At 51.6% G+C, this 27856-nt stretch overlaps 2 protein-coding genes across 11 annotated transcripts in view; both read right to left on the reverse strand.

The window, feature by feature from the left end:
• Window positions 1–372: 372 nt before the first annotated feature.
• MPP1 (MAGUK p55 scaffold protein 1) lies at window positions 373–21407 on the reverse strand. Its single transcript, XM_071757700.1, has 12 exons — window positions 21137–21407; window positions 14590–14733; window positions 14180–14258; window positions 13164–13249; window positions 11897–11965; window positions 6784–6980; window positions 6442–6548; window positions 5497–5577; window positions 4818–4898; window positions 4135–4337; window positions 3427–3501; window positions 373–1701 (listed from the first exon to the last, which is right to left on the reverse strand). Exons 1-12 carry the CDS (start codon window positions 21236–21238, stop codon window positions 1525–1527), a joined length of 1401 nt encoding a protein of 466 aa, XP_071613801.1. The 5' UTR covers window positions 21239–21407; the 3' UTR covers window positions 373–1524.
• A 571-nt stretch (window positions 21408–21978) lies between these two features.
• Window positions 21979–27856, reverse strand: part of F8 (coagulation factor VIII) — a 28029-nt gene continuing 22151 nt past the window's right edge. For 5 of the 10 annotated variants that reach the window (XM_071757687.1, XM_071757691.1, XM_071757692.1 and 2 more), the window contains 7 exons: window positions 27700–27771; window positions 27300–27385; window positions 26728–26883; window positions 25786–25930; window positions 24933–25081; window positions 24450–24626; window positions 23829–24231 (listed from right to left, as the gene is read on the reverse strand). In XM_071757687.1, the coding sequence (XP_071613788.1) occupies window positions 24076–24231; window positions 24450–24626; window positions 24933–25081; window positions 25786–25930; window positions 26728–26883; window positions 27300–27385; window positions 27700–27771 (941 nt within the window). In that variant the 3' untranslated portion in view covers window positions 23829–24075. Of the gene's footprint in view, window positions 22181–23062; window positions 24232–24449; window positions 24627–24932; window positions 25082–25785; window positions 25931–26727; window positions 26884–27299; window positions 27386–27699; window positions 27772–27856 lie in introns of those variants that run through there. The other 5 variants (XR_011728671.1, XM_071757695.1, XM_071757688.1 and 2 more) reach the window with 4 other exon arrangements.

A 27856-nucleotide genomic window follows, 5' to 3' on the forward strand; every position in this document is an offset into this window, starting at 1 on the left:
AAGAAGTCAGTGGTCTGTTCATGGAGAAGGGAAGCAGCTTAACATGTGCAATCTGCAGCTGGGTGGGTCAGTGGCTGACTGTTCTGCCCAGCCTCTGTGCTGCCCTCCTGAGGAAGCTGTTGGTGCAGAGAAGTGGCCATATTGCTGTGGGACATCACTAGGGTGAGCAGGTGCCTAGGGGCCACCCTCTACTTCGGTAAAACCCACTGGAATGCTGGCCTGGAAGCTGGGTGTTCTCTTCCCTGCTTTGCCTGTGCTGGACTGACAGCTCTGATGGTGGCCTGCCTAACCTTGAGCATGTTAGGGTCAGGGAGGTGAGAATTCCAGCTGTGAACAAGTCTTCAGCCTAAGAGGTAAAACACCAGTCATAGCAATGTTTCAGCACACATTTATTGCTGCTCATTATTTCCCTGCAGTGGATCAGAACGAAGGTCCTTATTGCACATCAACAGATTTTATTTTTGGCATTCTTAAAAAATTGCACAAGACTTCTGAGTCCCCTTCCCCTTTCCCCTAGCTGACTGCTGAACACACAAATGAGATACTTTCACCTACATGATTTCTATAGTTTGCCCAGAAGCTTCCTGGACATGGTCATGGTGAAGCTTGTGCATCAGTACACTCTTGCAGAAGGAAACCCTTTGTGTGGATGGCTTTTATGTTTCCATACTGTGTGTAAGACACCCTAAACTCTGGAAAACATGCCTGGATCTTTGAAAAGACACTTTATACTGCATGCAACAGATGCTTGTGGTTTGATCCAATTTACTCATTCAGCTGTCCATCTGGTGTTTGCTCTGTGGGACTTCCTGAGCTGCTGCCTAGTTTCTCTGACCAGTAAGAAACAATTGAAGCTGTGAGATGAGAATTTAAATACAGCTGAGTTTCTACAACTACAATTGCACAGGGTGAATCAGAAAACTCCAACCTCAGAATGCAGGGTAAGACCTGCCTGGGGGTGGCATGTTCCACACCACCTTTGTCAAATCCACACTCCCCTTTTCTGTTTTTCCCTACTTGTGAGGGGCCCTGGTGTGGTCTTTGTGAAGCTGCCTAAGATGTGGGCCTCCTTGAAGTCTCAGACACCAACCAGGCTTTTTTGAGGTGTCTCTGATGCAGTGTGCACTCCTGCACACTCCTGCAGGGGACACCTGTCTGGAAAGCCTCTGCTCTACCACTTCCCTTAGGACTGATGGAGAGAGGATTGGCTGGGTGCTACATTGGGACTGCTTGCTTTTGCCTGTTAGGCAGGGAGATGTGCTCTGAGCTAATGGGGTACCCTGGGCTCTGCTGTAGCCATGAACTTAACACTGCATTGTAGTGCCATGGCCATCCCCTGGGTAGCCCCTGACCTGCATTCCCCGAGGAGAGATCTGTAGACCCTGGTGTGCTTGTCAACCAATGAGACCATGTCTGGAGCAGCAGAGGGAGTTGTCTGGGGCTGTGTGTGGATTAGGGGAAGCTGAGGTTTCCCCCCAAAGCTGCAGGATGATGGATGGGAAGCGGCTGGGGTTGTACACCCTCTCAGTAGACCCAGGAGATTGGCACCCACTGTGGAGAGCTGCAGGCCTGGTCGAAGGCTTCCTGCAGCAGCTGGAGGCTTTCTTGTACCCCGTTGTTGACCAGTGAGAGGTCAAAGTAGTGTGCGTATCTGCTGCGGATGCTCTCTGAATCCTTCCGGAGCAGCTCCAAAGCCTCTGACTGCAAGACAGAGAACACTCAGGAGGCTGGGGTGGAGGGCAATTTCCCAGCCCTCCCCAACAGGCAAACTTCCACCACCAAAAGCATTCCAGTGCTTGCAAAGTTGGGGGGTTGGACTTGATCTTTCAAGGTCCCTTCCAACCCCCTAATATTCTGCTAACATTCTGTGTATTAAAGCACAGCATCCCTGCAGCTTGTCTGAATTGTGATCTCAGGGACTGCGTGTCTGGGGGTCCTGCTGGACCTCATTGCAATGCTTAAAAGCATCAAGATACAACCTGCTAGCAAGGCCACAAGTTCTTGCTCTATTTACCTTTAAAATGCTTTGAGGCAGCTCCCTGCAATGAGAGGGTTCACCAAGCAGCAGGCTGCTCATAACTACTCCATGCAACGTAAGCCAACTTATGGCTGTTTTCAAGGTAGTATCCCTTCAGGATGGTCCCTTACTAGTGGCTTTTGACTGCAATGGTGCTGGTTTCCAGAGCTGTATCAGCAACCCTCTACTGGGTCTGGGTGGGAGTTAAGTTTCTTTATGGGCAAAGCTGCCTTGCTCCTCCTGCCTGTGTGTGAGCTGCCTGTGGAGCTTTCCAGCTAGCAGGGGCATCCCAGGAGCATGGCCCTGAGGGCAACTCTGCCCTCAACAGCAAAGTCCAGATCTGTTTCCACATATCTCATTAATGGAGCTTGAAATTAACGGAGCTTGAAATACAGGTGGCTCCCTGCATCTCTGACTGGGGAGGGATAAGCTTACAGTGCTGTGCTTTCTGCAGCTCTGCCGTGTGTTGCCTGGTAGCTTTTTTTTTTTTGGGGGGGGGGAGAGGGGGAGAAGAAATAAGCAGTTTGCCTGGGCCATGTGAGCTCTGCTGCAACTCTTGTAATGAGCAATTGAGGCAGCTATATATAGCATCTGCACCAGCAGGGCTGGCCCTGCCCACTGCGGCAGGAATTAATTTCTCAGTCTGCAGGCAGTGTGTGTGTGATGGGGCAGTGTGCTGCCTGACTGCCCTTTCTGTCCTGACAGCCTGCTGCATGGGGCTTAACAACCCTCTGCAGGTTAAGGTGCCTGCACAATGCATCTTAAGCTTTACAAACCCCAAGTCAGTAGATTGGGAGAGGTGCCCTTGGCTGGCCATGACCCCAGCACAGCTTTGGCAGTTTCCCTGTATTCCCACTGCTTGCCAGTTCCCTCTGGAGGATGGCTCTCATGGGAGCTAATCCAGGCTCTGGCAGGGCAAGACAGGCAACACTTTTCCCTGTCTTGGGAGTTTCCTGGAAAATGGCAGCATGTGAGTGCGACCCTTGCAGTGCTTGGTACTGCAGGGAGTTAACTGGGATGTCAGTGCTGATTTAATTCTAATAGGTGGAGGCATGAACATCTTTACCAGGCAAAGAACTAAAGAAGCTGATGTATGTTTCACTTGAATAGCTGATGCTCTGGGTGCTGGGCTGTGTGCCCCCACTACATGCTTAGCAGCTGCTCTGGTGATCAGTGGTGGGTATGTGTCTGTCTGGGCTAGAGGCTACAGCTGTAGGATTCTTGTGTGTGTCAGGTCTCAGCTGAGAAAGTTACCATGGTTTTCTGAACCACAAAAATCAATGCAGAAAGGAAGCTGATGTGCAGCAGGGACAAGAGCCTTGGGCTGCTCCAGCAGGGTCCTTGCCCTCCTGCTGTGGGCAGGGAAGCCCATCTGGAAGGGGACTCAACCTCGAGTCCCTGCCACCCACCTGTTCTGCTTTGTCTGTTGGGGCAATGAAGACTATGAAAGGGGAGAGCTCAGCCGTGCGGACAATCTTCAGGGTCTGTGGAGAGAACAGGGTACCAGAGTTTGGCCATTCCTCAGGGGGGAGCAAGTGCAGCTGGCTGCTGGCCCCACAGCTCCATGCTGCCCCCCAGCCAGGGTGTGATGGTGCCTGTGATACAGTGGTGGGCTAAAGATGCCACTCCTAATCTGGGGCCATGGGCTTTTCTGGGTTGACTCCCAAGCCTAGGAGGTAGTTGGGTGATGTGGGGGCAGCTGGGTGAAGCTGCAGCAGGGGTCCCAGCATGGCTTCCCCTCCTGGGGGGAGCACCTCATGGGGAAGAACATAAGGGCATCTGCAGCCCTGCTCTGTGCCAGCTACTGGACACAAGTGCCACTTTGCAAAGACTGGTGTCATGAGAGGAAAGGTGCCTGTGCTGGCCCTGCACCCCCACTCTCATGTCAGCTTAGCCTTGCCCTTGCTGTTGCAGCCAGGGACATTCTGTGACAGGGAATATCCTCACTGCACCCATGTCTCAGGAATGGAAATACCACCCCAGTGCTTCCTGACTTCCCTTTTATAAGGGTAAATGGGCATTTCATTGGGGAAGACAGGGACTGTCATAGCCAGTGCACATAATTCTATCTGTGGCAGGCAGCCACTGTCTTGCCAGCACCTTCCCATGCTCCCTACCTGGGGCTCAATGTCCAAAATAGCAACTTTGTCCTGCTGGTGGATCTTGTGCACTGTTTCAAACTTGGTGCCAAACATGTTTCCCTGGTAGCTTCCAAATTCCAGGAACTCATTGGCTGAGATGTCCCGGGTCATTTCCTCAGTGGAGACAAAGTAGTAGTCCTTCCCATCCACCTCATTCTTCTTCTGGGGGCGTGTGGTGTCTGGGGAGGGAGGGTAATGATGGTGAGTGTTGGCCCCCAGTAGAACTGGGGAACAGAGCACAGCAGGCAGCCTCTGCTCTGAGACCTGGGTGTCTTGCCTTCCCTTTTTTAGCAAGGAGCTAAATGGAGGACCTGTGTACCTCAAGAACAGGCTGCACCAATCCCCTTTCAACTCCTTCCTGCTTGGGGCAAGTAGGGAACTTAGGCAGCCCAAGGAGAGCCATTGAGATATGGAGTGAGGTGTCTGCAATGTGGGCAATAGCAGCCCTGCAGCCATCTATGTGTAGGTTCATCTAGTAGGAGAGCAGACAGGGAGATCCTATGTCCCTGTGTGGTGGCTTCTGACTTGGTATTCTATCTGACTTGGTGGCACTGGAGCAACAACTCCTCATCTCCATTTGGCTGTTGTCAGAAGGCCCTGGCACAAGGAGGTGAGAGGAAATGTGCCCTGTCCTGTGCACTCCACATGACTGTACTTACATGGGGGTGGGTACATGAACTTCTCTGGGTTGTTGCTGAGGAGAGCATTCTTGATGTGGCTACGGCCCACACCACTGGCCCCTGCAGAGAAGAAGGGATGGATGCTGGAGTCAGACTCAGAGAAGCCTAACAGGAGATCCCGGGGCCTCTTTACAGCTCAGGGTCTGAGGCAAGGTGCAGAGCTCTTGGGGCCTTGCCCACTATCTCGCTTCCTAAGCTGTTCTGTGGGCTCTTCAAGCCCTGGAAGAGGCCCTCCCTAGCCTGGGCACACTCACCTCCAGCCCCAGCTGGAGATGGGACCAGTGTCCACTGAGTAGCCAGTGTGGCTGGGCTGTGTGGGCTGCTAAAGACCACAAGGTCCACTAACAAATGCTCAGCATCCACACTGTGGGAGTGTTTGCTTTGGTGCAGCTGCAGACCAGAGCTGCTTTTAATACAAACTATCCATAATGAGGAACTGGAAACTTCTAAATTAACTACCTCAGGCATCACTGTGCAGGTACCAGACCACACACAGTGCAACCTGGAGGAGGTCAGACTGCTTGGTCACTGCTTGCAGCAGTGCTCACTAGGTTTTGAAGGGCAGAGCTGCCCCAGCCCCTGTCCAGTCCTGGTTTCCCCTGGGACCCACCACACACACAGCACCTGCATTTTGGAGGATGCCTGGGGCAGGACCTACCAATGAGCACCAGAGTCTTCCTCTTGAAGGCAGGCAGCCTCACCACCTCTTCATATGAAACTACATCCAACTGGTCAAAAACTGGGGCAGAGAAGAAATGAAAGCAAGTGGTCAGAGCTGTCTTGGCTGCAGCGTCAGGACCATGCACACATCAGACTAAAGCTAAGTGCTTGGACAAAATGGAGAGTAACCAGGACTGGGCTGGGAGCTCATCTGTGTTTGGCTGCTTGGGGAAAAGGGCAGCAGCCTCAGTATGTGAAGTGCAGAGGGGTTGCTGGCAAGCTGGACCAGCAGCCACCAAAGGAGAAGCCAGAGCTGCTCTTGCTCAGTGATTCTACTTGGGTTAGTAGGGCCTGGGAGCAGGATGAGGAGGCAGCAAGACACTGCAGGGAGCAGCTTTATCTTGCTGATTTATGTCCTTGTTTGCTGCTAGCTGGAGCTGCAGGCTGGGTGAGCAGACAACATGTCCTCAGACACTTACCTTTGCCAGCCCAGGACATGCTTAGGACTGTGTGTTTGCATGGACAGCTGAGGGGCAGGCTTGGCAGCTGTGCAGAGCACTTTGCTCCCTCATTACTGAGCAGCAGCAAAGTTACCACCTGCCCTGGGGTTTGATGGCCTAGACACTTGAACTCCCGAGAAGCTTGGAGCCAGGAATGCCAGGGATTTTTATTGCTGGAGAACATGGGAGCTCAGTGCCTGGCTCTTGTGTGAGTCAGCCCTGGCCTCGTGTACTGCAGAGCTGCACGGTGGCACAGCTATGGACACCTGAGGGGTATGAGGACTTTGGAGAAGGGACTCAAAAAAACTGTGGGGTTCTCCTGACATCCCGCTGCCAACACAGCTGGGCTGTTTGGTCTGATTCCCATGGGGGACAGACCCTGCCCAGCAGCAGGAGTGATAGCCAAGGCTAGGGATGGAGTCCATTGCCCTGCTCACACTTACTTGAACTGTGCTTGGCCAGGTATTTATCTTTGCACTTCTTCTTCTTCCCAAAGGGGCTACAGCTTGGGGATTCGCTTTGAGTGGACTGGGTGACACTCGCCACACGCCTGCCAACATAAGAGGACACCTTATGGTCCAGCTGTCACCCCGAGCACTGGGAGAGCAGTGGGATTGTCCCTCAAACATGCAAGGGCAAAGGAGCAGGGGGGCTGCTGGGGCAGGTAAAGGCTCACCCTGTGGGAGATGAAGCAGACATTTCCCTTCCTTTCCCACTCCTGACAGCACGTGTTCATTGTTCCCACCTCCATTCCCGCATTCTTCTCACCTAATCCAGGGACTTACCACTCCTGCAGCTCTGGAGAAGGGATGAGTCCTGCTGACTCGGTGCAGGAGCCTTCCACCCGGCCCTGCCACCAATTGCTGTCATCCTTATTTATGATTTGAATCACATCACCAGTCTGAAACTTCAGCCCTGCTTCCTTGCAGGGGATCAGGTTGTCTTCTTTGGGGTCATAGTCAAACTGAGCCTTCATAAACATCTGCAAAAGAGCACACTGGAGTCAGCATGGTCATACAGGATGGCTGAACTTGATGGTGTCCAGCTCCTGGCCCCACACTGCATCCCTGGCAGTGACTGCACAGCTGTCTTCAGGCTCAGGATCCTTCATGCAGGAGGGATCCCAGCCCCTGCTGCTTTCCAGCCCCAGGAGGCCAGGTGGGGAGAAAGCAGATGCACAATGACTTGAGAGAAGCTTTTGGGCATGGAACTGTAGTGAGATGTGCTGGTGGGTGAGGGAGGAAGACAGCATCCTGATAGTACTGGGAGCTAGTAAAATGGCTGCTGCTTTTATGCAGGCCTGCATGGCCCTCAGCTGGTGCTCAAACCCTGACATGTAGATCCCCTGCAGTCCCCCAGGTGCTGCAGGGTGCTGGTTAGCCAAGCCACACAACCTCACCACTCAGACCAACATGTTGTACAGAAGGTAGCAGAGGGTACCCATCACAAGGGTACACTGTGCAGTTCCCTGTCCTGCAGCCCTCAGGGAGACCCTGATCTCAGTCCTCAGCTGTGGTGTCTACCACCAGGCACTCCCCTGCATGACGTGGGGTCTTCAGGAAACCAAGGCTGTGGCAGTGTGGCTGTCCCTGCCTGGGACTCTTTTAGCCTCTTTAGCATCAGCTACTGCTGTACCATTACATTCATCACAGCTGCAACTGGAAATGAGCAGCTGCTGCTTCTAAGGCCACCACACCATCCACCCGGAGCTCAGGAAGCCCTGGGGACAAGGAACATATGAGAAAGTGGCCTTTACCTGTCCCTTCTGCTTGCTCAGCTCTTGGGGATGGAGGCTACAGGGTCTGTGGCTACTGGGGCAATCCACTCCTCTGCTTCCTCCTGGCCTCAAGCCCTTCTGAAGCCAACAATACAGCACAGTGCCCCTGGGCTCTTGCTGCCCCCAAGCATCTTTGCAAGGTCAGCAGAGAAAAGACACATGGGTTTTGCACACAGGCCTCATTTTCCAGGAAGGCTATTCAGGAAGAACAGACTGTCAAGAGAGCACCAGGATGGATGAGTCACCTGTCCCCTGGAGGAGGGCAGACTATGCATGAGCATCCAGCATTTCATGCACTGCTGCTTGCTATTGGTGTCTGGTGGTTTGGGTTGGGTCACAGAATTGTCACTATTGGAAAAGACCCCTAAGATCACAGTATCCAACTGCCAACATTACCCCCCCCAATAAAATAAATATATTTATCAATATCTATGTCACCATGCCCACTAGAGCATGTCCTGAAGCGCCTCATCTACACAGTGCTTAAGTAGTTCCAGGGATGGTGATCTGTTCCAACACCTAATTACTCTCTCAGTAAAGAAATTCTTCCTGATACCAAGTCTAAACCTCCCCTGGTGCAACTTGAGGTCATTTCCTTTAGTCCCATTATTATTTACTTGAGAGAAGAGGCCAGCACCAGCCTCCCTACAACCTCCTTTCAAGTAGTTGTAGAAAGCAATAAGGTTTCCTCTCAGCTTCTTCTTCTCCAAATTAAACATTCCCAGCTCCCTCAGCCTCTCCTCACAAGGCTTGTTCTCCAGACCCTTCACCACCTTGATTGCTCTGAACTTGGTCCAGCAACTCAATGTCTTTCTTGTAGTGAGGGACCCAAAATTGAACTCAGTACAGAAGGTGTGGCCTCACCAGTAACAACTATGGGGACACAATCACTTCTGCTGGCCACACTATTCCTGATACAGGCCAAGATGATGTTGGCCTTCTTGTCTACCTGAGCACACTGCTGGCTGTTGACACCCAGGTCCTTTTCAAGCCTTAAGCGTTGCATGGGGTTGTGACCACAGTGCAGGATCTGGCACTTGGCCTGGTTAAACCTCATATTATTGGCCTTGGCCCACTGATCCAACCTGTCCAGGTCCCTCTGCAGAGCCTTTATACCCTCGGAGAGATTTTATCATCCACAAACTTACCAAGGGTGCATGTGATTGCCTCATCCAGATCATCAACGAAGATATCAAACAAGACTGCTCCCAGAACCAAGCCCTGGGGAACACTGTGACCAGCAGCCACCTGGATTTAACTCCATTCACCACAACTCTCTGGGATTGGCCATCCAGCCAGTTTTCTACCCAGCAAAGACTACACCTATCTATGCCACGAGCTGCCAGCTCCTCTAGAACACTGTGGGAGACAGTGTCAAAGGCTTCATTAAAGTCCAGGAAAACAATATCCACAGTTTTTCCCTCATTCACTAGGAGGGTCACCTGGTCATAGAAGGAGATCAGGTTTGTCAAGCAGGACCTGCCTTTCTTGAACCCGTGCTGGCTGGACCCAATCCACTGGCTGTCCTGCACATGTGGTGTCAGCTCAGTCAAAATTAATCACTCCATAATTTATCTCAGTACCAAGGTTAAGCTGACAGGTCTGTAGTTCCCCAGATCTTCCTTCCAGCCTTTCCTGTAGAAGGGTGTCACAGTTACCAGTCTGGTTAGCCAGGACTGTTGACAAATGATGGAGAGTGGCTTGGCAGGCTCCTCCACCATCTCCCTCAAGCACCTCACCTCTCCCTTTCGATGGCCCCATCGAAATGTGAGTGTGCAGGTGCTGTAGCAGGTCATTAACAGCCCCCTCCTGGACCATGGTGGGGGGGGGTTTATTCTGCTCTCCATCCCTGTCTTCCAGCTCAGGAGGCTGAATACCCCAAAGATAACTGGTCTGGCTATTACAGACTGAGGCAACAAAGGCATTAAGCACCTCAGCCTTTTCCTCATCTTTGGATGCAATGGTCCTCCCCCCATCCAATAATGGATCAAGATCTTCCTTTGTAAAAAAAAGTTTTGTTGCCTTGTATGACGGTGGAGAGATTGAGTTGTAGTTGAGTTTTTTCCCTAAATAACATAATGAGATATCTGCCTCTATTCCTTATCAACTGAGCAATCTATCAAATCCATATCTCTCCAACATAAAGAGGATATTGTAGGGGGCCATGCCAAAAGCCTTACAGAAATGCAGACAGATGACATGGTAGCTCTTTCCCTGTCCACTGATGTAGCCACTCCACCCTAGAATGCCATTTCCCACAATATGTCCTTCAGAAGTGCTGCTGGAGACACAGGGCCAGCAGAACATGAACATGGTTCCCTTTCACTGCCAGAAGAGCAGAACACATGGATCAAGCTGTGACATGAGATCTCTCACGATGGAAGACCACAAAAGAGGAATCTCCTTTCAAGACCAGGACTGATGCTTGTTTTGCAAGCACTCTTTGGCACCAGGAAGTTGGTTGACAACACAAACACACAAGGGACATGCAGCTAGCACTGCCCTGGCACCAACCTGGAGCCCTGTCCTCCCACAGCCTGGATCCCCAAGCCAGGTCACTTTTGGAAAGACTCTGCCTTAAACCAACTAAGTGAGCACCAGATAGCTCCAGGCATTACCCAGCAGCTCCAAATGCAAGCTGCCTGCTGCCAGCACCCTCTCTGAGGCTGGAAACTCAGGAACTGAGCAAGCTCCAGCATGAGAAGCCCTAGTCTTTCATGTCAAAAGGCTGGAGTTTGTGCCTGGGAACAGGTTGAAGGTGACTTGGAGAGCTCACTGCTGCTTCTCCTTAGGATCCTCCCAAACAGACCTTCCCCAAGAGACAGATGGCTTCAAAATCGCTGTCAGGGAAGCTAGGGCAGTGGGCATCATGATATCAGGCCTTGCACTGTCCTGCCTGCCAGGCCCTGAAATGAATGTGCACATGAGGATCCAGGAGTTGAGAGAAAATCGGAAGTTCCATGGTCCAGGGGACCATGGTCCAGGACACACAAACAGCAAAAACAACTGTTGCTGGGAAGCATTTTGTCCCTGTGTCCTTCCCTGAACCCATAGCCAGCCATGGGTGAGCCAGCAACTGTGTTATTTTTCTCAGAGGTTAAGTTTTCCCCTGACACTGTTGGCCTGGGTCAGCCCAGGGAGGGCACAGACATGGGCCCAATCCGTGTTTAATAAAGAAACATAAGTAAGGTTGATTGAGCTGGAATGGGGACAGCACAGGCTGAGTGAGAAACAGAAACAGTTTTCACCATGTTCAGAGACTTCAGCTTCTCTGAGTAAGGAAGGAAGGTGACATGGGCTCCCCCATCCCATCCAATCCCATCCCCATTCAGTTCCCTGCCTCTGAGCTCCTCTGCCACTCCTGCCTGTCTACCACGGGGGGGCCATGCTGGGGCAGGCTCCTGCATCTGGAGAAAAGACAGCATCCCACTCACTAGGCACTGAAGTGTTGACAGAGGAACCAACCCTCCCCACTATCCTGAGTATTTCTGCTGCAGCAGGACTTCAAAGGCAAAGCCAGGCAGGTGTCACTCTGCTACAGCACCCTAGCAGTAGCACCAGACACAAGGAGCTACCTTTGAGTCCTCTACAGCTTCCTTCCTTGCACTTGCAGCTCACAAGTGTTCTGATGGCTTCCAGACAATGTCACCCTCCTTGCAGCTGATGCACTGGGCATCTGTGATGGCTGGGAGCTGCAAGAGCCTTGTGCTGCCCCTGGTAGTGCTGCTGTGGCACTGTAATGGGGATGTGGCTCTAATGGCCATGGCTCTGAGAATGACAGAAAACTCTCTGAAGCTTCCAGGTGTGCACATGCCACTGCATCACCAAACCCTGTGAACATGTACCACTGCAGCTCAGGCATCCAAGGCCCACATTCCAACATACATATCAGGTAAATACATCTGCAGAGAGCCAATGCTTGTTTGCAGTCACATAAGCACAGGACAGATCACTACATCCTCCAGAAACTCAGGCAAGGTGCCCAGGCAACCATCCCCTCGTCCTTCCCCTGCACTGGCACAGTTCTCCAGCAATGGTCAGTGCACCATGATTTGCTCAGGTTCCCACAGCCATGCCCTGGCACAGGCCATGCACTTACCTGGCACAATGGCTGCACTTACCTGGAGAGCAGGGAAGCGGCTTTGTTGGTTGGGAATTACTTTTATAGAGATCATCCCCTTGGTTTCTTTCTAGTAAACAAAGAAAGTGGAGAAAGAAGGGTTGAAGGAGGTGGTGCCTGTAGGCAGCCTAACAGCAGCAACTTGTGCAGGGAGCTGCTGAGAACCACTACCTGCAAAAGCAAGGCTCCTGAGTGCTGTGATGCTGAGGGACAGCATAGCCTGGGCTGAAACAGCTCTGCTAGGGCTGGGCTAAGAGCCATGTCAGCTTTGTCATGTTTGTCCCATCTCCGTGGGGACATACCAAAACCCTCAAAAAGGGCAGGTTGTGGGCACTGATAAGTATCACCAAAAAAACATGGAGATCTGTATCATTTCTAGCCTGGCTGTCCCAGTGAGGAGTCTGAAATCTGCCAGGTCCCCTCCACCTGTCCCCTCCATACCGGCCTCTCACTCCTGCCCTCCTGGTGACACCAGATGCACAGTACTGGAATGCTTGCCTGACCCAGGCCAGGTGCACTCTTGCCCCACATACTTCACAAGACCTACACGGTCCTGTGAGGACAACCACTTCTGAAGGCTTGGAGGGGTCTCCTGGGCCAACTGTATTTCTCAGGAGGCAAAGACAAGCTCCTCCTTGGTCTAGCTATCTGGAGCAGGGATGGAGCAGAGACTGTGGCACTGCAGCAGGGCCAGGCCTCCTCCTGAGAATGATGGGTGCCCTCGGAACCACCACTGCCACATCCCTCTGGCCAGGCCCCACATGTTAGGTGTGGATCAGAACAGCCTCAGTGTGAATCCAGGGCAGGGCTGAGACCCCGTCTAAACCTGTCTCTAGTAAGGACCTGGGCAGGATCACAACGACCTCAGTAGCAGGAAAATGGCAAAAAGGCAAACTGCAGGAGCAGCTCAGATCTGCAGGAGCAGCCAGCCCTTGGAATGGAGTTGCACATCAGCCATGGCAACCAGAGGTAATTTTCAAGCTTCACAGACATCAACGCATGTCACAGGCCCAGCCAAAAGACTTTGCTGCTGTTCTTGGGAGGCCAAAACCAAGAGACAAACACAGAGCACCAGGGCTGCAGAGGGACTGAGCACTTGGCTGTTATCACAGCACCTTGGCACAGTGGCCATGGCTCCTGCCACATCACACTGCTGCAGACAGCTGAGTGTTGGTATTTACGAGGGTGTGAATGCTCAGCCAGCATGCACACCTGCAGGCCAAAGGGGTCCTTCTTGGGAAACAGCCCTGCCAAGCACAAATACTTACCAGCATCTTCTGCAGCTGGTCAACTGAGTGGTTGCTCACACTCTGCCCATTGATTTCTATGATTTCATCACCCACATGAAGGGAGCCTGGCAGCAACGGGAGAAAAATGAAAATGCAGCTGCTCACCAAATTCAAACTACAAAGCTCCATCAGCCTCCTGACCCTCTGGGCAAGCTGTGTCCAGGACATCGTGGTGTTTGCCTGGGCAATGCTTTGGAGCTACTTGTCACCTAAGCACGTGGGTAGTCCCCCATGGGACCCCATGGACTACCAAGGACAAGGGGAAAAAATTCTTCCCCCTCCACCCAATACACACACTTCATCTACTCTGAAATCATCAGACTGCTTTTCACTATGGGTCCTTCAGCACTTTAGACTGATCAAAGCACCTTTTTCAGAGTTACTCAAAGCTAACCCCAAATACCTCACTGGAAGCCAAATAACAGCCTCTTTATAGCATCCTTAACACCAGCATTCTTGACTTTGTGCATTTGCAGTTATATATCCAACCAGAATACATTCCCAAATACACTCCTATAAATTAGGCTCCAGTAGTACTATTGGAATGGCTCCCGGGTTATTTTGGTAGGGGTAGCTCAGACTTCCCACTTGGATCCAGGGCTGGAAAATGAGATGTTTCTTTCAAGCACAGAATATCACATTTCCTTGCACCCTTGTCAAACCACAAACCTAGAAAATACACCTACGTATTTCTTTTGACACCTTCTTTTGGTCTGCAGAGCCAATCCACAATGAGCCTGTCCCACCTGTACACGTTAGGAATGGGAAGAGTCTCTGGGGTATGATCCATTTCTCTTTACAACTGACCCTATCACGAGATGGAAATAGATGGTCTCAAGTTCCTTTTTGGGAGTGCCCTTCCCCCACCCCTTCACTCCTCCCTCAAGCTTCCAGTGTATTTACTAACACGACAACCATGCAGAGAGACCAAGGAGTCCAAGTTCCTGACATACTCCTAGTGGAGGAACAGATACAGATGTCTATGCCAAAGATACCTTGCCTGTGAACCATGCCACCATGGAAGATCCTGGCCACCATGCAGCTCTGCTTGTCATTGAGCTTCAGTGTGATTCCCTGGAAGACAGGAAAATCCGTGACTGCTCACTGGAGAGGAGAGCTCCTGCACTCTCAGCAAAGTCCTCTCCAGGCCCGTGTCCATGAAGGGCTGTCTGGGGGCAAGCCCCCTCTTTTTGGCCAGCCCACTGCTGCAGCTCCTCTTAGTACAAGTGTCCCCACCATTGGATGTGACTCACTCTGGGTTCCCATGCAGGATCCAGGATCCAGCACTCTCTTCCTATGGCTGAGTTCTCCAGCAATCTCCTGCTTACCCCAGGGCCAGCCCATTGGTATGGCTTTACCTGCCCCTCCACCCCCGTGGTGCCACCAGGATCTTGCCAGCTCTCACCATGGGCTCCTCCGTGACCTTCTCGAACTGGATGAGGCGAATCTTTCGCACCTCACGGCCGTTGCTGTGGGAAGGGCTGCCCAGAGTTGCTGAGCCGTTGGTATAAATGTCCTCAGTCATGGCATTCTGGGACTGAGTAATGGCCTGTTGGGTCAAAACAAAGGCCACGGTTTAAGGGCTCCACCTGAACGGGGCCTGGGATGCAGATGGGGCACAGAGGGAGGAGAGATCCATGTGCTGAAGGAGAGGACAGTAAGAAAAGACAAAGAGCGTAAGAACTTCACCCTTGGAGATCATGGAAATCATAGAATACCAGGTTGGAAGGGACCTTGAGGATCACCTGGTACAACCTTTCTTGGTAAAAACAAGGTCTAGACAAGATGGTCCAGCACCCTCTCCAGCTGATGATGTGGATGAAGTTGTGGATGTGGGCTTGATCTAAAGTTTTCCAGTCTGGGAAACACAGAAAGTAAGAAAACTTTGGAAAAGCTACAGGTAGCAGAAGCCAGAAGAGTCCATGGCTCATAAACTTCTGCAGCAGTGAGTCCCAAACACTACTAACGTGCCACTGCATCATTTGATGCACAGCTGGCTTAGTTGCAGAGCATAAAGCCCAGGACAGTTTCACTGAGTGAATGAGGAAGTTTGGGACTCACCCCTGAGAACTGAGGCCAGGCTCTGCTCTAGCTCAGTTTGCAAGTTTAATCTTTCCTCATCTACATCAACAGACAACTGACACGGTGCAGTTATATGCACATCTAGGCACTGAAGGCAACATGCTCCCAAACCAGACAGAAACTCCCTTGTTCCCCTACTCAGGTCTCAGCTACAGGCCAGTTGGTGCTGCCTGGCACTGAGAAGCCAAGCAGAGGTTTTCAGCCATGGTGAAACCTCTGTTCTTCATGACCAGCAGGTCATGCTGACACTGGGGCAGGTGAAGGGACACGAGCCCCAGGGCAGAGGGCTCTAAATTCACCCAGCCATTCAGCAGGCACACTGCAAGGTGAGCAGCACCTCACAGTCTGAGCAACCCTTCAGGCAAACTGGGCAACATCACACAGCTTGCAGACACACTGGTTTGGCCCCAACTGCAGTGGACTTCCTTCAAACCCCTCCTAGGGGAGGAGGGGGAGGCCTAGCTCAGAGCAGCACCTGGGCCAAAAATTTGCAGAGTGTAAGGAAGAGTGAATTGCAGTCCCCAGGCCACAAATTTTCAGAGTGTAAGGAAGGGTGACTTGCAGCCCCCCTGTGTGGCTTGCCAGCCCCAGCAGGGCACGCTGCTACCATGCAGTCCACAGGGCAGAGGGACAGATCAGCGGTGCAGATGCCTACTCAGCCCTTGGCTCTATGCCAGCTGTCCTGGCTTTACTGAGCCAGTGAGTAGGAGCAAAACAAGGAACTTCTCCAGCTCTGCCAGAGTCCAAAGTGCCCCAACGGTGGTTTGAGATCACACAAATCACACTTATCTAGGTATCTCGTGCCTTGGGAAAGCATTACACTGCAATTCCTGGCTTCAAACCTCTGGGCTCAGCAGAGCTTGATGACCCAGGACACAGCAGTTTGCTCCTGGGACTGGGAGTTCCTAACCCTGATGTTCCCACCATCCTTACCAGCTGAGTCTCCTGGCCCTGACCTTTGCTTTTTGTTGAGCTGGATAAAAAAAACCACACACCCTCAGTGCTGACACAGCACAAGTGTTACCCTGGTGACTCTCAGAGAGCAAGCCTCACCACCAGAGACTTTCCGCTGTGCCTGGGGATGGCCACCAGTCACTTGATAGCACATTTGAACCCTGGAGGATCCTCTGGCAACGTGCTCTGCCCCAAACAAAGACACACTAGAATGGTGTGGGCTTTTGCTGACCACACTGGGCAAGCCAGTGGATGGGGATGGGAAAACACCTGGGTCACAAGGAAGACCAGAAACCCACAGGGTGCCTCAGTGCTGGGCATACAGAAGCGCAGCAGGAACAGGAGACGTGCAGCTCTCTCCCACTGTGCATGTGAGCTGGCCAGACAGATCACATAGCCTGAACTCCCCTGGCAGCCACCACACTCTTGGTCAGCTTTGCCTGGCATAGCATGGGACCTTAAGAGCTTTTTAAGTCATGATCACAGAAGGACAAACCCTGCTAATTATGTGCTGCTCTGCAGGAAACATCTGCAAGAGCTGCTTCATGGCCACCACTAACTGCAGGTCCTGCACAGCCACAGACTGGGTGACTGCTGGGGCAGCCTCAGGGCAGACATAAGGCAAGGAAGCTGAGTGGCAGCTGTGCAACAGCTCTGTGGGTGTTTTGTAGCTGGCTGACAAGCATACAAATCCTCAATCACAAATCCTGCTCCAGGTGTCAATGCACAGAGAATCCACCAGCCCCATGGGTCAAAGAGGTGCACCCCAGCTCCCTGCCTGCTTTTCCCTTAGGACACAGGACTTCTGCCCAGTATCACAGGGTAATAGAAAAGACACCAGATCCCTGGAGAGTGTTTGCCAACAGGGAATTCGGTGGGTTTGGAGCAATCCTCAGCAAGGACCCCAGGACTTGATATTCTCTTCCCTGGTGGGGTCAGCATCATCTCTCAGGGTTGCTCCTGCTGCTGCACTGGCTCATCCAGGCTTTACATCACCAGGTAAATCAAACATTAACTGGACAGGTTGTTTGCAGGAGCCTGAAGCAGCACTTGGAGAAAGCAGCACTTTAGTGCAAAGGGCATGTTTGGTGGTTTGGTTCCTGGGCTCTCCCTGCTACTCTAACCAAGAGAATTCAGTATCAGGTGGCCTCGGAACCCTAGGGCTCCTTGGCATGCATACAGAAAAAGGTCAAACACATTGCCAAGCAGGCCTCCAAAGTATAGCAGCTTGGATGCAGAAGGGAACCCTGGAGCCAGGATTCACCTCTTGGCTATCAGGGAGACATGCTCCATTGCCCAGACTGAGCAACAAAACTCCAGCTCCCTTCAAGAATCATCATACCTCATATTATCACTGTCAGTGTGTGCAGGGAGGCTGGGGCACTGTTTGGTGCAGAGATGTCCTGGCCCAGCAGCCTCCTGCCTTCTAGCACTCCAACCTCATCTGCCCACAGTCCAGCACTCGTATACTTCACAGTCTCAGTACAGCTTAAAAAAACACAGCAATGTGTAAAAAGAGCAAGCTAGCTGTAGTGCTAAGGCTTAGACAATGGGCCCAAACCAGAGTTGCCTTGCATAAAAATTGCAAAAGTAATTGAAATTGCATCCTTGTATTAATAATTTAAAATATAATTTATAAAAAATAATTGACTTGATCTTTCTGTGAGAGTAAAGAAACCCTGACAACCTTGCCTAGTCCTGGTCATGGGTGGCCAGGAGATGAACGAGATAGTTTCCACATAAAGTAATATGCAAAGTCATCCTGACTTGCTGTTTTTTTAATATACAAGTCTGGACCCTCTTGCAGTGACTCTGGATGCCTCACCTATGGGTGGATGCACTGTGTAGGATTTTCCCATTTGCCAGAGAGGGTTCTTCAAAACCTTGCTGCAACAGGGGCTCCTCAGTGACTGTGAATCTGGATGATGGTGACATATAGAAGTGGTGATGTACCTTTCTTAATCACTATCCTTTCTCTTATGTAGTAAGGACCTATCTGTCTGCTTTAGGTACTTTGCTCTGTATTTTTCTTATTTGGTTGTATTACTTAGCTATCACCAGTAAAAGAAGTCTACTCTTTTCACTCTGGTGTCCAAGTCTCATTACCATCCTCAGTCAGCAAAACACTAGCAAAAGAAAAAAAAATAAAAAAAAATTGAGCTTGGGAGCTTTTGAGCTGCTCAAGCAGGCTGGGAATCAACAGCCATGCAGACATTAAGAAGTTATTAATCTTTGCCTTCAATATGATCCAAGTTTGTTATTGTTTTATTGTATTTTTTTGGTTGTTTGTTTGGGTTTTTTTTTTGTGTGTGTGTGTGTGTATGTGGGTTTTTTGTTTGTTTGTTTTGTCTTTCTTAAAAGCATTTAAACCAAACAGGATTACATTGCTGACACTGGGAAAAGGCCTGGTAAAATCAAACAGGTCAAATGGTAGGAAAGGGAGCAGAAAAATATGAGGGATACAAGTAGCTGTGGAGGCCAGAAGATACTATTGGGTCTGCATGCCCTTGCACTGACTCCAGATCATGGAATGCTGCAATGGAGACAGGTCAGATTGTCAAAAAAGCACAGTCAGCTTTGCCACCTCCAAGAGAAAGTCAGTAAAAACACAACACTGACAGAAGAAAACCTGAGGAGCTGCCCAGCTACTCCATTTCCACCTTCCAGAGCAAATCCTGCAAATGGCTTTTCGCCTGCAGCCATTACAGACTGGAACATGGCAAAATGCCTTTGAGATTAAAAAGTTGGGACCAACCCTCCTCACTTCGTTTTGGTTGAGCCTGGAAGTTTTGCTCAGCTTTCAACCACTAGTTTTGCTTGGCTATCACCCACTAGTTTTTGCTCATGGCCATTTCAGAATTTGGTCCCTAGAGGCTGTGGCTGTGTCTGCTCCGGATCTAAAACCATTTGAATGCTAGGAAACACTGCCAACAGGGAAGCACAGTGTCTCTTCTCTGCACCCTCAGGTCTCTCCAGAAGTACCCTCCTTTTCTCCACTGGACTTCCAAAGATCACATTTGCTGCTCATTTTACAGCTGGGGAACTGAGTCATGGCTGATAAGGGGACATGCCCATGGTCACCCTGCCATCCTAGTGCACAGCTAGGAATAAAACCCCCATTTCTTTAGTAACCCTGTATTTTCCAGCTGGGAGACAAGAAAAATACATTCAAGCAGGGCCTTAAGGGAAGAGGGCAAGCAGTTTCCTCCACTTTGGTTTGTTTCCCAAACGACACAGCTTCCACTCACTGAGGGTCTCTGGGCCATGATGCCAGGAGATGACCGCAGGGCCACACTTCCCAGGATGCAGCTCTGCTAGAGGAAATGGGATAGAGGAACTTCCCAGACACCTTGACTCCAGACAAGGAGCAGCCAACCAAACCCAGCAAGCCTCCTGAGAGCTGCTCCTGGAACACGTCCCTACTGTGCTACAGATAGGGGCACAGCCACTGTGGGCCAGCACAGCCTCCACATGCACATGACATAGGCATGAGCCTGTGAGTGACTGGCAGGCTTAGGACACATAAATCTAATGAGTGCCAGTCCTAGAGAGCTCCTCTTAAAAGGCCCCAGGCAGATTCTGGTTCACCATCCCTCTGTTTATCTCCACCAGAATAAATGTACCACAATACTGGGAAACTCTAGGCCAGCTCCTACATTTTCCATGTCTCACTGCCATTGGTGATTAATCCCTGTCCTGCCTGTGGCCCCACAGGCCCTCTGCCTGGATCCTACAGGCAAAGTAATGGGAGAGCTCCTCTCAGCAGCTACCTGATCCAGACACTTCGCTTTAAAAACAATTTCTTCATTTTAAAACACTCTGCCAGGGTTGAGCCATAAAAAGCACGAACCACTGCTGTGGGACAGATGTGAAAAGTCCCTTTTGGGTGCTGTAGTGTCCAACAGGATGGGCCAAGGACATTACTTCAGGGAAATTTCCTCCCTGCTCTCCAAGGCTCCCCACAGCTACAAGGAAACCTCAGCTGAGGCACATTATGCCATGGCTCCATCAGGGACTCCTGTTCAAAGTCAAAAATCTCTGCTGGGAGAAAAGCACCAGCTGTTTAATCACTGGAAACTAATGACCTCCTGGTTGCACCCAAGCTACTCCAAAAGACGCTGGCTGGGGAAGGTGCCTCCCCAGTACAACAGAGGCTGCTGGTGCAGCCTGCTCTCCTTCCACTGGAGGTGCGGTTCATGCTTTCCCCCGGTTCACTCCCTGGCCTCAGGAGTGTGAGAAATGTGAGACGGGCTGGTTGCATCCTCCTCCTTCTCTGGGGCCAAGACCCCTCACCACCTCTCCAGCCCACGCTGTGTACCTGGAAGTTGCTCAGCAGCCGAATCAGCTCACGTGACGGACAGTTCCACTTCAGACCGGCTACAACTTTGCAGCAAAACAAGCACAAGCTCTTCTGGGGCAGGATGCTGAAGCCTTTCTCCCCTCCCCCCAGCCCCTTCTTCCCTGCCCCGGACATGCTGCACTAGCCACGCTGGCTGACCATTCTCCCAAGGTGCCCCATGCTGTCCAGAGAGATTCCCTGCTCCTGTAATGCTGGGGACCAGCAGTGCCACATATCGGGCACGCACCCCGCTGCCCACCTCCTGCTTGCCGTGGGGTCTCTGCCTAAGGGGCCCCGCTGCGTGTGGGGGAAGGGGGAGACGGAGGCGAACTCCGGGGGGCTCCGTGCTGGGTCGGAGCTGGGCTCAGGGTGCTGGGCTAAGACCTGCAGTAAAGTGGGAAACAAGGGACGTAGGGTGGATGGGGGCATTTCGGGGGGGGCCTGCCCGGCCTCGATGGGGAAGGGGGCCGGACCGGGGGTGGGGGGGGGCAGTATCGCGCTCTCCCGCTGGGTGCAGGGACCGCCGCGGGGGCGGTTCGGGGGTGGAAGGCGTGGCCGCCCCCCAGTCGCCGCTCACCTCGGGCTTGGCCCGGTTCTGCAGGAGGTGCTCCAGGTAGAGGTCGGAGAGCGCGGTCCGCATGCTGCCGGCACTGGCGCTGCGCCCCGACTTGAGGGTCATCCTGCCGCACCGCACCGCACCACCCCACCGCCAGCAGCTGCAGCTGGATCCGCTGGCTCCGGAACAGCGGCCCCGGGCCCGGCAACCCCGCGGGCTGCCCGCACGCTCCGCCCGTGTAGCTGTAAGGGGAGGCCTGCGGATGGGCGGGCGTTGCGGCGTCGGGAGGAGCCAGGCGGTCGGGGGAGGGTCAGGGACGGCTCCTCAAGAGTGCTGCGCAGTCGCCGGAACGCAGCGGTAGCCGCGTTGGTGGCAGGGAGGTGGTGATGCTGGTGTCAGAACGGGGCACCGCGTCCCCGCTCAGGAAGCACGGTGGCGCCGCCAGGTGACACTCAGAGCATCGCCTCGGTGCCTGCTTGGGGTCTTCTGTCCCGTGAAACAGCGTGTCCCCATCGTGTGGATGCTGGGAGTAGCCCCTGCCCCTGGTCCATGCCAGCTCCTGGACGTGCTCAAGCACTATCAGAGCTGTGAGGCTGTGCGTGCCGGGCAGTAGCACCCACCTGGTGTGCAGGGCGAGCTGTGCTGAGTTCCAGGGAGACTTCAAGGTGAAGAGACCCGGGATTTCTCTGTGCTTCGGCAAGGACGGCTCTGTTTTTATGCTGTTCTGGAATGTACACCTCCTTGTGTACCTGTCACTTGCATGAGAATGGGTGGGATGGCATTCGTGAGCTGTGTGTGGTGGGGAGGGCTATTGTCAAACTTCTTGTGCTCTTACTGAGTCTTAATGATGCCACAACCTCAGGTGAAGTTTGAGATATATTTAGGAATGGAAAATTAATTCTGGTGGGGTCTTCTTAAGATAATCACTGAAAGGATTTCTCATACCATCCCTGAGATCCTTGATGTTTCTTTGCAACAGACTCCCACACTGCTGCTACACAAGTTCCTCAGGTTGCCTCAGACTAAAGTTACCCTAGGAAATACATGGAAAAGAAGAGTGTGACTCTGTAGAGAAAGGAAACAGGAAAGCAGGGGAATAAGAGGAGGAGAAAACAAAAAGAATGAAAATCCATCTTGTTTTGACAGCAAGTTTCTCCTGCCTGATAAGAATAAAACTGCTTCTGACTTGACTATCTGAAAGCCCACAGTGCTGTGAGTCACAGGCAAGAGGAGGTGTGGGAGCTGCAGGTACTGATGTAACTGGCTCTGGCAGTTGCTCTAATGCTGCCAGGAGAAAAGAGCCCCAGTAGCACAGCCTGGGCAGGGAAGGAGGAGAGGGCTCTGCTGCAGCAAGACTGCCCAGCCCTGCCCTTCACAAGGTGGGGGCTCAGAGGTGGGAAAGGTGCTGGGCCTCTGCCCCAACACATCCCACAGGAAAATTCAGACCATGTCACTGGGAATGCATCATCTTTGTACACAAATAGAACCAGAAAGTTTACTTCTTGAGTAAATACCCGTATTTGGAAACCTGGGGAGAGTTATGATAAAATCTTTGGCCGGTGGGACACTTGGCTACTTTTTTTAAAAATGCTTTTAACCGTGGCCCTGTGGGCTACTTTTTGGTCAGCATCTTCCCTTGTAAATCTTCTCCTGTTGTATTTTACACTGGTGGCCAGAGGTGCACCTCCTCACTGACACATCTTGCTCCTATGGCCCAGCTAAGACCCAAACAACATGACCCAGAGGAGGAAACCTGCCAGAGAAAGGCCAATGCACACAGGTACATAAAGCAGCAGAGGATCAGCAAGATCAGCAGGGTGACAATAAGCGTGTGCCCTATCTTCAGTGTCACAACGCCCAATTCCTTGGGTTTTGCTGAGGAAATTACATCACCTGCTGGGAATTATGTTACTGTCAGTGGGCTCCTGCTTAAAGAAAATTAATCCGTTCAGTAAATAAAGGGCTTCTTTATCTGACATGCAGAGCAGCTCAAGCCAGACACCTCCAAAGAGAGATGCCAAGCAAAGGAGTCCCTACCCTTCATACAGCAGTTCTGACAGGTAGTAATATTAGGGTCTGGGGTTTTCTGTTCTTGGTTGTGGCCCTTCATTGTCTCTAAGTGAGCCATTTCCTCTCTTATCTCTAAGGTTGCTGCATCAGCCTGATGATGGTAGTGGCTTTCCTTATGTCCTTACCTTCCAGCTCAAACCAGCTCTGGGGCCTTCTTTTACTTCACTAGGTAAAAGTTCAACATAGCTTGTGGCCTAGGGCTTCAGCAAGTTTAGTTTCTATTGCTAAGCAAGTTCTGCTCAGCAAGTTCTGTATAAGTAGAACCAAATTGCACAATAGCCTTGCAGTGATAGTAGAAGATCAGTGCAGTCAGTACCAGGAACAGAAGACAAACAGCTATGAGGGCAGCTGGGTGTGGTAGGACCTGTGGCCTAGACTTCGTCTGCAAGATTCCCTACAAACCTGTAAAATCAGATTAGGATGGGAAAATAAGGGACTAGGGCAGAGGTCTAGAAATGTTCTGGAGTGCCTGACTGCACTCAGCATGAACAAACATGCTCACTAGGCTGGAGGATGCTGCTTTGTCTGTCATATCCCATAGCCATGGCCAGCTGAACAGAGGATCTGTGGAGCATCCTTACCCACTAGCTGAGACAGCCCAGGAGTACTCCAAGGCTGGTGCAGAGGAGTAAGTGCAGAGAGATACTGGAAAAATACTGTGTAATTCTTCAGCATTACATCTGACTAAATGGCATCTGGTAGATGAGGAACAGGAAGAGGCTGCTGATGAGCCAGCCACAGCAACAATTCTGCAGACCTTCTCCTCCCTGGCAGCAGGGACAGTCAGGGCCCTGGAGGGCTTGCTCCAGCCCTCCTCTCTGGAGGGAGTTTAGTGTCAAGTTGGATGCAGGTCCTCAGGCCAGTGCTGGCCATGCCTCACCCTGCAGCCATCAGTGCTCCTGCTGAGTGTTGCAGCCAAGGAACTCCATCCGCAGGGCAATGTGGTTGTGCCACTGGCGGGGGTGTATCCTCACATAGCGGGCAAAGAGGGGGGGCTCCAGAGTATTCATCACTGTGTTAGTGGGGTCTTGGTTTGCCTTGAAAATCTGAAGAGGAGAGAGAAATCATGGGTTTGGTCTCCTCTGCTGGAATAGTGACCTCATTACTTGAGGACACAAAGCACCACTTGGGAAAGCTTTATGGAGAAAAAAGCACAGCCTGACTCACTGCTCCTGCAGTAATCCTGTGAGCATGTTTGCTGCTAAGGGCTGTGCTTGTTTCCCCAGGGCTGGCTGTGGGCTGCCTCTGGAGCAGCTCTGCCTACCTTTTCCTTGACATCCTGCAGGACTGGGCTCCAGTGTATGCCATTCTGGCTGCTGGAGACAGCAAACTCTTTCACAAACATGTGGGTGAAGACAGCTTTGGCACCCTGGGTTATAATTGCAGTCACCTTCTTGGTTACTTCAAAGTCCACCTGCAACCACTCGCTGGGGCTGTCACTCTGGGGAAGGACAGACTCACCTTCAACACTTCAGCAGCAACGAGAAAGACACATCCATTGTAGCTAAAGCCAAACTAGCCCTGGACATATTCCTGGTCTTCACCTGCTTTGTAAGGCATTTGACTGGAGCTGCTGGGTGCTAAATCAATGCAGCAACTCTCCTGCTTGTGTGCAGGCAGCTTGCAAGCTTCACATGGCTGTACACAATCCCCTCACAGCCCTGTCTAGGAGAATTTGCAAGCACCCAGCCTGCCTTGCCTGCCCATGCCCTAGCTGCCTGCCTAGGGATCTCCTTGCATGGGCTACCTTTGGCCTCCATGCATTGGTCCTCCCCTGCAGGTTCAGGCGGGCCTGGGAGGGTGACCAGCTGAAGATGACGTTGGTGCTGTAGGAGGATGCAGAGATGCGCTGGTCAGGGATGCTTCTGTTCTCCATTCCTAGGGGCATGGAGCAGCCTGGAAGAGAGGAGTGATGCTCGTTAAAGTGGGGTGACTGACTCATCAGGGAGATGCCTTCTGGCTGCTCACTGCTCTAGCTGCCCTCTGGTTACAGGTTCTCCTGTGCCTTATTGCAGTGTCATGAGGAAAAGGATAAGAATACCCGGTAGGGATAGAACCTGCATGTGGTGGTCAAGTGTGTATGTGCACAGCTGACTCAGAGCTGGCTGGCAGGCTTGTGGCATGGGGTGACAGAACAATTGCTGCTGCTTTTAGGTTCTGGAGGTTCTGCCCTGAAAACCTAAAGAAAGGATCTCAGAGCAGCACTGCTCCAGGTCATACTGTGGGCCAGAGCAGTCTAGCTTTGGACTGGCAAAACCAGGTGAAAAGCCAAGAGCATCTGTCTCTGCTTGTTTTCTGCTTCCCCAGACTGAGGCAGCAGCTTCCCAGATATCCACTTTGCTGCTGCTGGAGGTTTCTGATGGTTCAGAATAGTAACAGCTGTGGTAACAGATGGCCCCATGATCTCCCTCAGGTACTGCTATCTCTAAGACTGTAACGAGGTTTTTCTAGAGTTGTTCCCCAAGCATCTCAATGCCATCTTCAGACTCCTTGCCTCCCCACAACTGCCTGGGGAGTCCTGAAACATGTGGGGCTGGCACCCTGCAACCCTCTTGATCAAGCTGTGGCTTTGGTGATTGGTATCCAGAGGTGGGACGTACTGTTCAGATCGCAGCCGATGAGCTCCATGCGCAGCGTGGACCGGATGCTGTAGTGAGTGGGGTTGATGCGGATGTACTGGGCTATGACTGGAGGGTTGAAGTGGTTTTCTTTAACTCCATTTGCATCCACATTTGCAAAGAACAGCTGCAAGGAAAGGGAGAAAAAAGATTATTGTAACAGTGGAAAGAGAGCTAGACGGGACAAAGATTAGAGAGGAGAAGAATATTTCTGTCTAGTCCATATACAAGACATATATCCTGTTACCATCCTTTATAAGAGAGTGGCAGGTCAGGGAAATTATTTGAGGTGTGATTCAGACTTAGAAGTGTGAATGGACCAAATCAGGATGAACCACCGAGAAACAGGAACAGGAGAAACATACAAATGAACATGTTGGGTTTTTTTCACCAAGCAGAGGGGAGAAAAAGAAGAGTTTTTAACCTGGGAAAAAAGTTTTGGCCACAGATGGTGTACATGATGGAGACTTTTCTGGATACTTCTTTTTCTCCCACTGGAATGATCAGCTTATGCATATTTAGGTTATGGTTTTTTCTAATGAATAGAAGTCCCCCAAATCATCTGCATCTGCACAGTGTTTTTAGAAAGCCAATTTGCCTTTGGGGTCAAAAAAAGTATTCAGGAAAAATCTTATGCCTAGCTCCAAGTAATACACAACATAACATTAAGTGGTGGATGTCACAGCCACCTGGGATTGTGGAAAAAATGGCTCAGTCAATTTAAAATTAAATACATGGACATAGACAGCAAGTCCATTGCAGATCTGTGATCTACTCAGTTGTCCTGGCAGTAAATGCTCACTCTTCCTAGTAAAATATCTCATAGGCTCAGATCTCTGCCTGGTGCATGGAGGTCTCTAGCCCTCATCACTCCAAGAGACCCCATTCTGGGAAGACATTTACCTCAAGAGCCAGTTGCCTTACCATTTGTGTGCTGGTGGCATTCCCCTTGTATTTCCTCCATCTTTGCCCATCCAGGCTGTAGAAGACAACAAACTGGGAGATGTAGAGGCTGGAGAATTTTTGTCGGGCCCCTTGGGTTTTTATGCCATGAAGAATCATGGGATGCAAAAGATCGACCTGAGAACAAAGTCAGGGATTCATTTCTGATGGAAAACCAAAATGATGTTCAAGCACTACACTGTGACATAACTGAGCACAGGTTATGAAACTAGTTAGAGACATTCATAAGGGCTCAAGTCAGCCAACATCTGGGAGAGGGGCAGGGAAGAGCTGTTTGCAAAAGTGAGCTGTGGTCACTTGGTCTTTGGGAGATTTTTGCACAATTTGATGCTGCAGCCAGACCATCAAGTGATTCCTCTGCTGCACTGAGGAAGGATCTGGGGGTCTGGCCAGCAACAAGTGTGGACAGACCCACTGCCATGTCAGAGCTCCCCTCCCAGAGGGGAAGCAGGGGAAATAGCAGGACATAGCTGGTCACAGTGCATCAGTGCATGCCCTTGCAGTGGTGCTCCCAGCCACAGGGCCCCTCTTACCTGGATCCAGGCATTGCTGCGGTCAGTGCTCCAAGCATTGATGGAGCCGGTGTTATCCAGCCTGGCCAGGTAAGGAGCCCACTGCCCTGTGAGGAGGGCACACAGATGTGAGGGTGTTTCTGGCCCCTGGCTCTGCCCAGGCTGAAGTGGTGAGAAGTCCATCTGCAAGATGGCACCTGAGGGTTTAGTAGCCACATGCGGGGTGGCAAAGCACTGACACAATGAGCCAGAGATGTGGGAAGGCACCTCCAGGTCCTGGGTGGGATACTGACATGGGTATAGATGGAGGAAGGACTCTGGCAGGGACCTGGTGTAGCAAAGCCTTGGGCAGAGAAGCATATGAGGTGTATTGGCTGCCCCAGCCTCAGCTGCCTTCCTCACAGAGAAAAGCCCTACTCACCATACTGCCCTGATGCTGTGATCTGAGAGTCTGCAATGTATCCCGAGGCCAGGCCGAGGGCACTTCGGCAGTCTGCAGACAAACAGGGAGAAGGGGGGTGAAAAGCAGGGAGACATGACTAGATAACATGGCTTTGGAAGGAAAGACCTGTGCTGGG

Source organism: Heliangelus exortis, chromosome 14, assembly GCF_036169615.1.
Source record: "Heliangelus exortis chromosome 14, bHelExo1.hap1, whole genome shotgun sequence".
In the NCBI taxonomy this organism is placed as follows: Eukaryota; Metazoa; Chordata; class Aves; order Apodiformes; family Trochilidae; genus Heliangelus; species Heliangelus exortis.